Genomic DNA, 12347 nt, shown 5'->3' with positions numbered 1-12347 from the left:
AGGTTCCACGTCCCCCTCGGTGTCTCTCCCTTTGTGGCTCCAGGAACTGGGGCGGGCGTAGGGCTCAGGAATCTCCTCTCCTAGGGAGCTGAGAGTTATCTTCATCAGGTCAATAGCTCTCTCTAGGATCCAGTCTGAGTACGGCATACAGCTTCCTCCCTCTTCACTTGCGTGCAGGGATTTCTCCATCTCCTGCTTCCAGTCTGGTTGCTTGGTTCCCCGTCTCAGGGTCACTTTTCTTGATTCCTTTCCCCACTCGCTTTTCTTTCCAACGCCCATCGACCAGCGAGGCTGGTGGTCCTGTGTCTCCACCACTTCTTCTTCTGAGAAATCTGGCCTCTCGGATCCCAACATCTGGCAAGGTTCCAACTGGGTCAGCGGCTCTCTTTCCAGGGAGTTTTCTCCCTCTCTTGCTTCGCTGTCTGACATGGTAAATTTTTGCAAAATCCCCCGGCAAGGGTCTACCTTCCAGGTGGATTAATTTTGCAAGTCCTGTCTAATGTAAGGACCCACCCCACTTTGAATCTTAAGAAGACAGAACTCTTGGAATAGCTCTTCCAACAGGAATCCTTTATTAAGAGAAAATGGTTGCAGGCATGCTAGACAGGACTTGGGGTTCAAGCTCTCCCATTCAAGGTTTTAAGGGGTTCCACAGTAGTCCCACCCAATCAACCAATCAACCCCCCTTCCAGTGATAGTTTCAAGTATCACAATTCCATCCCCTTTCTTCTTCCGTCTGGATGGAGACTTCAGATAACTACATGAAAGGCAATTACTCTTCTTTGATCTGTTAAAGCTTAGAGGCCACAATAAACACACATTCAGTCCTTTGAAGTGTGCTGAAGGAAGTGAGGGCCATAAAGCCCCTTTGCTCTCCCCCTTTTCTCCCTCTTATGGCAGAATCCAGAGAAGGCAGAATTGGGAGTTTCTATGTTTGATAATTAAAGATGAAATATAATTGGATTCTGACACTCGACCACCAGCTGTGCCAGTCTACCAGGGAGCCAGCAATGCACCACCTGAACAATGTGAAACCCTCCAACAAGTAAGCACACAAGAAGTCAAGCCTCCTCAGCTCAATGTAAAGGCAGAAGTATTCAGGCCAGACCTTCAAGGTTCCTCGTCTGTGCCACTTGCAATTAATCCCAACAAGGAGTTTTCTGAAGAAAAACACCAGCTGTCTATGCCACGTTTCCCTACTCTTGGAAACAATGTTTATGAGGTTCAACAAAAAGCCACTGATTGTGCTCCAGATAATCTCAACACTGTACAAACTCAGCCTGATGGCAAACCCTGAACAGCACTATTGGATCCTCCAACACTCTGGAGACGAAAATTAGACTTAGGAGAATACAAGGTAGGCCTTAAATGCTGTGAGTCTCCGGAAGACACGGCCAGAGCTGGCGAAGCTAAGGGGAAGTGTCACCCAAACAAGAGTGACAAGCACCCAGAAGCCCTGCATCCAGACTCTAGACAGCTACAACAAGCAGCGTCTACTCCTCCTTCAACCAAGGAGTCCCAGTATGGCGCCGAAAAGTGCCCAGAAGCGCCTGCCAAGGCCATCTGCACATCAGTGTGTACCTGCACATCAGTGTGTACCAGCCCACCATTCCCCAATGAACCCCCAAGCAAAGAATTGTGCTCTGTGCCACAAAGCACAGGGGTGGAGAAAGCCACTGGACTACACATCCAGCCATTAGATGGGAACTTACAGTCCCTAAATCCTGGGTCATCTCAGGAACGTTCTGTGTCGACCAGCTCCCCCCAATTGCCTTATGGTTCCTAAATCCTGAACCCAAAATCTTGTCTCCATTGAAAGTAGACTCCCCTGTCACCTTTGCCTACCACAGAATGGTCAGAGACCCAACAAGCTCCTCAATTGCCTTTAAGATAGAACCTGAATGGGTCATCCCAGGGACGGTTTGTGTTGATCAACCGCAAACTCCAACCCAGGTGAATATCTCAACAACCTCCATTCCCAGTAATGGAAGAGATTCCCACCTAAAATCACGCCAAGAACACTTCACGTTTGTGACAACCAAACCTGTTTTGGAAGCAACAGTGTTCCAGACCAGTAAGAATTACAACAACTTAGCTTTGTCCATAGAAGACAAACAATGTCTGCAGCTACGCGCGTTTTCCCTGAGCACCACACACTGGGATAAGCCACGTCTGCCAGAACAGAAACAAGACTGGGAGTCGTGGAGTGCACTCCCAAGATGTCTCCAAAGCATACAAGAAACATCTCTAAGCACTGAACAATGGCAACACATGCCAAACAGATAAGAACCTTGTGAACCAAGTTAAGTTAACCTTACCACACAGTTAACAGAATTGATCTGGCTAAAAGGTCCTGAGTTCTTGGCTTGTCCAGATAGCCTGATGCCACAGAGACCAAAACGTTATATGCTTCCAGTTCCAGATCAACATGCCAACATTCAACCTCAGGCACCCAGTAAATTTCAACCAATCAGATTCAAACCCTCCTCTAAGCGGAGACACCTGAGATTGGGCATAGTACTGATCGTCTTGATCACTTATCTTAGCATCCCAAGAACTAGCTTTGTAGAAGCCCGCAAAGACTTACAGACTATTGAAGGTATTTGTTATGACCCAGTGATAGACAAATGCCCGAAGGCCAAAAATTACCCTCCCCATGCATCTCTCATGGGCGAAGCGTGAGAGCGCATGATTGGTGTACCCTGCAAAATCATGGACTCTATGTCGACAAAGACACCCATGCCCACACATGAAGTCCTCACTACCCTCATGACAACAGTAGCAGCCATCTTCAATGCTCCACTGGTGGTTCCAGATCCTTTGGTTCCTGAGTGTTCTGCTCCTGTTGTTCCTGATTTTCCAGCTCCTGTTGTTCCTGATTTTCCAGCTCCTGCTGTTCCTGATTTTCCAGCTCCTGCTGTTTCTGAGTTTCCTGTAGTTCCAGGTTCTTTGGTTCCTGAGCATCCTGTGAATCCAGGTTCCTTTGTTCCTGAGAAATTTTGGGTTCCAGTTTTTCTGTTCCAGATTTCTTCAACAGGAAGAAGACCTTGTCTTGCTGAGAAACAAGAATGCATACCAGAACTATTGGCCCATGGGACCTGTGCACTGGGCCCCACCCAGTTTTGATGAACTAGTTCGCCAAGTTGAGGTCCTGATCATGAAGCCACATGAGTCAGATGCACAAAGACTCTTGCATCAGGCTGATCACCGATTTGGTTCTGTTGCTGACGAAGATCAAACTAGAAGATTGAACCTCAAACTATGTATTTGTGTTTATGCATTGTTTGATGTAACACTTGTTTATCTATGTTATAATTGTGCATGTTTTCTATTTACTTTATAGTTATGCATGTTTTGATGCTATGTTTTGCCTATTTTAGTCACTAGTTAGTTAGCAATAAGAATTGCATGCTTTAATGCTACGTTTTTTGCGTATTTCAGTTAGTTAGTAGTGGAAATTTATATTTCCAAGCAGGGAGTGTTCTGGACCCATCAGTTAGATAGATCTATATGTTAGAATGTTTGGCATTTATTGGGTTAAGCGCTGTCTCCTTAAGAGATGGCTTATGGGTAATGTAGTTTAGTTATTCAGTGAATCCCATTGTTAACAAGTCTGTAGGAGGAGCCACTAAAGTTCATCACAGGATATCCTGGCTACGTGCCAGCTCATGTTTAATTGTCTTTGTGCAAACCAACCATGCAGCATGCATGGACATAATCAGGCAAAAGTGAATATGGAGGAATTATTGACTTTACCGACATAATGGACACATCTTCAGGAATGTAAGTTTCTGTTAAGGATTCCCGGATTAAATATTTGTTTAAATCCATTTTGTTGCATTATCTATCTGGGTCTGAATTGGAAGGCAACTCAGTTCAAGATCCAGGATAGAAGGGAAAAAAAAATATCTAGTGGCATGGTAAATCAACTTCATTGTGGCAATGATGTATATATAGTTGGAAGACCTGAATGGCCCGGGTGAGGGCCCATCATCTTGGAGAATTTCTGTCTATGTGGTTGTAAGAAGTTGACATCAATTTGATGGCATATAATCTTAAAAATAGTGCTGGAATACAGAAAGTTAATAATTCACTAGTGACAAATAAAAAAAGAATAGTTCTCTTGTATGAGAACAGATTATAAACCTGTTACTAATTTAAGTTAAAGGAACAAATGTTAAGGTGATATTCCTGAGAAATATAATTATTAACTGGGGACAAAAGATATGCACAGGGATTTAATACCAGGGATAGTAATGAGTCTTCATATTTTTATATTCCAGTCTCATTTATAACTTCATAATATCTGGTAGTAAGAGATAGAAATTCATTTTTATAGGGAAAATATATTGTATGAAATATGTTATTTTTTGTGGTTTCCCCTTCAACAGGCAAATTTGTTATCTTATTAAAAGAAGAGGATGGAGCTGGGAATAAAGACTGAGATTACCACAAGCACAATGATATCCATCACAGTTGCTACAAGACTTAAACCAAATGAAGGGGAGAGGAATCTGCCCCTGCATTGTTGCCGGTAATATCTAATTAGATACATCCAGAAGCTTGCAACTACATAAGAAGATAATAAAGATACAGGCAAAGTTTTCTCCTGTCCCATTGTGTCTGACTCTAGGGGGTGGTACTTTTTCTTAGTCGAGGGAGCCAGCATTGTCCAAAGATGTTTCTGTAATCATGTGGCCAGCATGACTATATGCCAAGGTACACAGAACACTGTTACTTTCCCACTGAAATGGTAGCTATAGCTACTCATATTTGCATGCTTTTGATAGTCCTCTTCCATTCTTGAGCTGAGCAATTGATATTTAAGATATTATTGCCTTTAATTCAAGAGACAATGTGTGGTTATGAAGTATAGTAACCATTTATATCTCTGTTCTCCGCAGATTTGTTCAGTTTTCTTATTGTAAATGTATAGCCATCACCACATCTGATAACAATGTATAATGTTAATTAACAATGCATTATGCAAAGAATGCATTCTATAGGTTCTGAATATCCCTAAACAATGGATGATCCAAAATTCTAACACTTTGTGAAAAGAGGAAACATTTTTCTCTATCCATAGTTTCTATACCAGGCATAACTTTTATCAGACATATGTTTATTATGTTTCCCCTTTTCTCTAAGCAAAAAAACTCCAATCACACACTCTTTTACTATTCCAGAATTAATTCCAAAACTATGAATCTTTACAACATTATCTGTACTCAGGAGCCAAATCATTTGCGGTATATATAAAATTGGAAAAAAAGGGGGGGGGGTATTTGTTTCCAACATTGAAGCTCAGCATTGATTGTCTTGTCCCATCCTAGGTTAACTCAGTATAATCTTCCCATCACAATATATATCTCACCTCAATATAATCTGCTTAGAAATATGTTTGCAAAAAATCCTTAAGGAGGCCAAGTAGCTTGATTGTTCACAGATTTCTCAGCATTCACAGCACTGGTTCCTTATTTTCTTGCATACCACCCTCAAAGCTGACACCAGTCAGAGCATAGAAAAACTCAAAGAAGTAGTGCAATACTGGAAGATGTGAAGAGATCTGGCCCATAGTATCACCAAAAGTTGGACGTAACTGAATGGATAACATCATTTCTTGCAAAGAATCTGACAAATGTATTCATGCTGGTAATTTCAATTTATGAAAACAGCTAGGATTGATGTAGTTTTAGGGCTACCAGATATCCAGCAAAAGGAGGACATATTCTCATTTTGGTCTTCTGTCTGGCAAGCCTAGTCTTAAAATCAAATATTGCCCAGCTTGCTTTTTGAGTACTGCATCTCTTTCTGAACAATCCACACCCCCACAGCACTTCCCTAATAAGTGCTAACTACAAGTTAACAAGCTTAGCTCTGTGACCTTAATTAGGTCACAATGGTTGGCTTATCCTGCTATCTGGAATTGACAAAATCTTATCAATTACACAGGGAAGGCAAACCTAACCAGCTTTAGCACATTCCAATATCTGAAAAAAACCAATCTTACCAATGTTGTAAAAGTAATTTAATATATAAGTAGGCTTAAATATTCTACTTTTTTTTTTTTTGCAATTACTCCCTGTAATTTTTGTTGTGGATGCCAAGAATGTTAAACAGTTAATGTATCCTCTCCTCTTCCCCCTCTCTCCCCATTTCTTCTTCTTTCCCCTTTCAGATATCTGGTAGCTATCTATGTAGGCTGTTCAGACTTTTTGTACAGTATTGAAACTATTCTCTAGTAAAGTAGCTTGAGCAAATGGAGTAGAAATGAAGCTGATAAAACTTCTGTTTCTTCTTTCTTTGCAAAACATTAAGTTATTGCTTAAATTATGATTTCAAGATTTGCCTTGTGGATAGAAAGAGAAGTGTAACGATTTTTTTATTTCCTTTTTGCACAGGTGCACAGGTGGAGGGGTATGTTTCAGCTCTAGGGGCACCTCTCTCTATTTTGCACTATTTAGACCTCATGATGGTGGCCTATAAGCATTCTTATACTGTTTTTCTCTCCTCTTTTTCTCCAGCAATATGCAACCTAGGTCTTCAGCTACTGAGAAAACCTTGCAAAAAATGTTGGCAAGTTGCTTTTTTCATTTCATAATTAGCAATAGACTTTTAAATGCCACATAGGAACTGTGAGTTGTTAGTATCACAGTTACACTTTACAACAATCATTTGGACTTTTTGCATGGATTGGAGGAACAGTAGCATTAAAAAAAAAAACATTGTGCATGGAGATGGTAGATCCACTAAGTTTGGATCAGATTACTATCTAAATCATGTTTTTTGCATTTTCCTCTCAGTTGGGATGTAATCACTGAACGACTTTAGATATTCCATGCCTGTTCTCTGTATTCTGACACCTGCAAAATGAAAGTGATTACACAGCCAACCTTATGATTTGGATGGATTGGGGAACAGAAACTAAGAAAATACTGAGACTAAAGGCCTTTTTCCAGATGTATCTAATCAGGGCACAAAATGCCCTGACAATGTCTTCTTGTTGTTGTTCTATTTGATGCTGCTGCCTTGGTCCCCAATGTCTTGCATCTAAACATAGAACAAATGTGTATGGCGATCTTTTTCTGCTAAGTTATTTGCATGCTGCTGCCTTGGTCCCCAGCCCATGAGTGAAACAACCTTGCATCTAAACATAGAACAAATGTGTATGGCGATCTTTTTCTGCTAAGTTCTCATGATGTTACCTCTAACACCATTTTTACTCTCCTGATAGAACAAGCTGGGCATAGCTGCTTCTAGTCCTTCAACATACAGAACAGCCAGGTAAAGATGGAAACTTGGCATTCTTTGCTGAGTTTTGAGAATTAAGTTATTTCATTTCAGAACCTAAGCAGATTCTAAATTCTAGCACCTGAACAGCTGTCCAGCAGATTTGTAAAGTTGATAACTGGACCTATGTGTAATAAAACAGAAATGGGCACCTGTCCAAATTTACCCTTTTGATTTCTGCTGAACAACTGTTCAGTGAACACATGGAACTGGTGAGCTTTGACAGGTGTGTTATGTTGCTTTGACATGCATGCTAAAGCGAGAGATGTGGCTGGGCTGTCTGTCAAAACACCATCTTCCAAACCCATTCCTGTATTATTGTACTGACTGGTGGGTATTTTATTACTTATTTATCACTTGATTAGAAAAGGAGAATGTACCAAAGCTAGAGAGTTTAAACTTTCCTTAGCCAGTTTGTGAGTCTATGTATCTGTTTTTATCTGTGTGTGTTTGTATGTGCACCTTTGAGTCATTGTTGATTTCTGGAGACAGCCTGGACAAGTCCCTACAGAAGTCTTTAAGTCTTTGAAGACTTTCTTCTTCCTAGGACTGAGAGAGCATGACTGGACCAAAGTCTGGCTCAACTGATTTCATATCTAAGGCGGAACTAAAATTCCCTGCTGTAACCTCTACACCAGACATGTCAAACACAAGGCCCGGGGGCCGGATGCAGCCTGTGAAGTGGTTTCATGTGGCCCATGAAGCCATCCTGGAAACAGTGAGGGAACGGCCCCCTCTGCCTTGGCCCTGGCACAAGCCGGCCGGGAGCCAATGTACAATTTTGTGGTGGCCCTCTATACTGAAACGCATTCAGTCTTAGCTCCATAAGCTCCCCCCCCCGCATGGCCTCAGAGGGACAGTGAGGCTCCTCCAGTGGACCATGCCTTGGCACTTGCCCCAGCCCCACCCCTTTTACCAGAGACCCTCAGATCTATCACACTCCTACCCAGGCCCCCACAGTCACCCTTGACGCGAACGATATAGAGCTGGCCACAACCACCCAGTAGGCCACACCCACTCCATCCACATCTACCCAGTAGGCTGCACCCACCCTGGCCACACCCACCCGGCCCCCTGAGGGCAACCGCAATGCTGATGCAGCCCTCAATGAAATTGAGTTTGACACCCCTGCTCTATACCAAACTGGCTCTAAAATAGACTTAAATTGAGATTCTACAAGATAAAATGTTTCTTTGGGCTTGGTTATGTGTGTGTGTGCACACATGTCTTTGATTCAGTATTGACTCCAGGTAATTGCCTGGACAAGTCTCTACATTTTTCTTGGCAAGATTTCAGAAATGGTTTGCCCTTTTCTTTCCCAGGGCTGAGAGAGATTGACTGGAATGATAGAAAATATTTGTAGCTTGGGTGGTAAAATTTGACTAGCCCTAGGTCACCAAGCTGGCCTTGTCCCTAAGTCAGGCCCAGAACCTATGGTCTCCCAGCTTCTATTCCAGTGCACTCTGGCTCTCTAACATGTCTTACAATTGCAAAATCAGGACATCATCTTTAGGCAGTAAGCCAAAACAGAAGCAATGGAAACCAAATAGGATTGGCAAATAAGCACAATAACATTTACAGAAACACCATGTACTGAAAGACAAGTGATAGTCTTTCAACTCACCAATGGAGTAGGATAAAGTATTTTATGCCTTGCAAGACAACAGTTGTGAGACAGTGACAATAAGTCCCAAACAAAGGAGAAGAATCTTTATTGTTTATTCTCAAGACATGGCAGTTGGATTTGTTTTACTGTTTTTTTTTCTTATAGTATATACTAGGATTTACAGAATTTTGTAGGAATTCAGATTTGAAAATATTGGTCCTTATTGTACTGATTACCAGGATTCCAGGGTCAGGAGAAAATGTAAATTAGTCTTTTCATTTTAATAAATATTGGTAGGTAAGTAGGTGTGCGGATTTGCAAGAAACACAAAAGAAGAAGGCCTAGCATTCAGCTATTGCCATTTGCCCAAACCAAAGACCAAGAATTGTTCCTTATTGGCACATCCCTTGCTCAGCCTTCAGCATGAAGCATGTGCAGTGAAAGTACAATATATTTCTACAAGAATGCCCAGAAGTGGCATTTGAATTAGTCTTTGGACACGTTACAATAAATAGACAAGCCTATATATATATACACAATCCATGAGCAATAGCATTCTGAGTTCTAGGTGCCCACAAACTGGAGTACTAGGAGATGGCTGAGTCCAAAGTGAGCATGTTATAAGGTAAGCTTCTTCTGTAGTTGTGCTCTTTGTTGCAATGTTGCCTCGCTCCTCTTCTCTGATTTGCCTTGAAGTCTTAGGAGCCTTGATCCTTGCTACTGTGTGAATGTTAAAAGAAAAAGAAAAGATTCTGGTTGCCCATTGCACTAAGAGCACAGAGGTTTGTACACATTCACTCACACTGACAACAAACACAGGCATACAATTGCATTCACAGCAGTATGTGCACATACTGCAAAGGCAGCTACTGTCACCCTTAAGCTACATCATTCAAATGGGGCTAAAGTAACCAAACTTTCTGGATAATGTTAAAACTTGATTTTTTCTGAAATAAACTATCTCTGGTGCCATAAGAAAATCACCTTACCTGTTTCAAATGTCAGTTTGCCAGCTGCCTGTCCTCACTGTAGCCAAAGGAAACTACAAATCCCTAAATCATTTCTCTAGCTGTAACTTTAAGGATATGGGAGGAAGAAAAGACTTGCAACAAAAATAAGAAGGCAAGAAAGGTTGCAGTGTAATCCATTTGGTTCTTACCTGACCAGGAGACTTAATAGTATACTATGGAGCTCACATAAAAAGAAGGGGGAATGGAAAGAACAGTTCGGACAAATGGTTGAGAAAGCATGAAATGAAATACATTGCTTTGTTTTTTGTCTGAAAAGAATGTTTAAAAGAATCTGCTCACTATGACCAGCTATTGGCTATGAATGAATGAATGAATCCAACATTGTGCAAGTGGATTTCTGTCTACTGAGTGAGAGTTTCCCATCCCCTTTCCATTTGCAGAGAAGCCCTGGCAGCTATTCTCAGACAGGAAAATGATTGTGTCTGTTTTGCTGACAGAAATATATTACTAAATTATAATTCCTTATTTCTTATTAATTGAACCTTGTATCATATATTTAAGACTGAGGGTTTGAACTTTAGTCTCCCTTAGGAATATGTTCTTCACCTTGAGTTATTTGTAAGAATAATAAAAGATAGAAAGTTAATTAATTAATGTCCACCTTCTTCATATAATGAAATGATACTCATGTGGAAAACACTAGCACTGTCACTATACTATTGCAAGGAAAGGACAAGAAAGGGAAGGGGAAGGGAAGGGAAAAAGGAAAGGAAAACAAAAAGGAAAGGAAAAAATAAGGGATGGCTATAATTCATCACGCCAAAGGCAAGATGCTCTGTAATGAAACCACATGATTGAACAATAAAGGCTTTATATGCCTAGGACTGGAGAACGTGATAGGCAATACATTAGATAGTTTTCTACACAAAAGGTAACTCCTCTTGGAATCAAGCAAGTTGAGAACATAAGAAATCATTGAAACTTCTACATTTTCATGGGATCCTTATTCTAATTGTAAAGTATCATTGAATAAAGAGATATTTTATTTTTCCCATATTTCTCCATTCTAATGTACGGAGTCTCCCAAATGTATAGTTGCCCCATCTCAAAAAACATACAAATACTTATGGGGACTTGTAAATTTCTTTACACAGAAAAACATTTTAAAAGAGCAACTTAAAACAAAAAAGACTGTCTTGCTCAAATTCTTGAATTTGCACCATTCCTTTCCTCTGCTTTTAAAATTCCCCTAAAACATGTCTATTATCAAATTTTCCAGCATCATATTAAGAGGGATTCATATGAATCAAGACTCTAAAGAATTACAGCAGAACAGTGGCAACACCAAAGAGTAGAACAGTTGTATCTTGAACCTGTGAGTTCCTCATTAACAAAGATTATTTCTAGAAAAGTTTTCACTCCTATGAATAACCACCAGTAATGTGAAATGGTACAGTTAAGATAATATAATGAACATTATAGTCAGGATGAGAAATTTTGATTTGATTCACTTCCTATTTTTTCCGCTGTTGTTTGTTCTTCTTATTTCTAATAGCTAGAGATTTTTTTCCTGTTTCACCCAAGATTTCGTTGCATCACTGCATAACATTTTGTATTCAGAGTTGGGAGATGCAGATCTGAAGTGAATGAATTCCATTCCCCAATCCTACCCCTTGACCAGCCTAGAATTTCACTTTTTATTATCAAGTGGAAAGTAAAAATGTTATACATTGCATGTTAATATGCCATTATTTCTCCATTTTTTCTTTCCTTATTAAAAACAGGAGAACTGGGTTTTCTGGCTGTAGCTTGGGAGAGAAAAGATTTATGGTTTCGTGTATTTGAGACCCCCACACACAAACTTTCATATGCAGCCAGAAGATTTAAAGTAGGGGGGGGGGAGTGGTAGAAGAACTGTTTGGCACTTTGTCTGCAAATATTGGAGAGGGATGTTTGCAGAGAAGCCTCTGCAACTGATTATTAGCCATGCTAAGATACTAATTTATACTTAATAAGGCTGTAATTTTCACTCTGAAGATTTAAGCCTACCACTTTCTCTTTAGTTTTATAAATGGGGAATCATGGAAAAGTGTTACATGGCACAGCTGTGCTTACATTTTCCTGCTTGCCCAAAATGCCTTTGGCGTAAGGAATTATAATCTCACACATCTGGGAGACATTAAAGACACTTAATATCAACAATATCAGCTAATTCAAAATAATATGATCTCACAAATTAATATAAAACTGGTCTTAACAAATTCTAACATTTTAGAATACCAAGATATGATGATATTGGGCACTTTCAGTTCTTTGCAGTGTTTAAAGAAGACCGTTGTCAGTTATTATTCCTTCTTGGCCAACTGATAAAGTAATACATTTTAGTCCAGGAGTCTTCAAACTTGGCCCTTTTATGCCTTGTGAACTTCAACTCCCAGAATTCCTCAGCCAGGCACGGTGGCTGAGGAATTCTGGGAGTT

The 12347-nt window shown here is 40.4% G+C and overlaps 1 protein-coding gene across 2 annotated transcripts in view; it reads right to left on the bottom strand.

The window, feature by feature from the left end:
• Positions 1-9415: 9415 nt before the first annotated feature.
• ADAM11 (ADAM metallopeptidase domain 11) overlaps positions 9416-12347 on the bottom strand; it is a 108515-nt gene continuing 105583 nt past the window's right edge. The window contains exon 26 of one of the 2 annotated variants that reach the window (XM_039331568.1): positions 9416-9616. In XM_039331568.1, coding sequence (XP_039187502.1) covers positions 9595-9616 — 22 coding nt within the window. In that variant the 3' untranslated portion in view covers positions 9416-9594. The remainder of the gene's footprint in view (positions 9617-12347) is intronic. The other variant, XM_039331569.1, reaches the window with a different exon arrangement.

This window comes from Crotalus tigris, unplaced genomic scaffold (genome assembly GCF_016545835.1).
Source record: "Crotalus tigris isolate CLP2741 ecotype Arizona unplaced genomic scaffold, ASM1654583v1 scf7180000024437.13266115, whole genome shotgun sequence".
Taxonomy (NCBI): Eukaryota; Metazoa; Chordata; class Lepidosauria; order Squamata; family Viperidae; genus Crotalus; species Crotalus tigris.
Note: the sequence above shows the minus strand (reverse complement) of the source record. Positions and strands in the feature narration are given on the sequence as shown.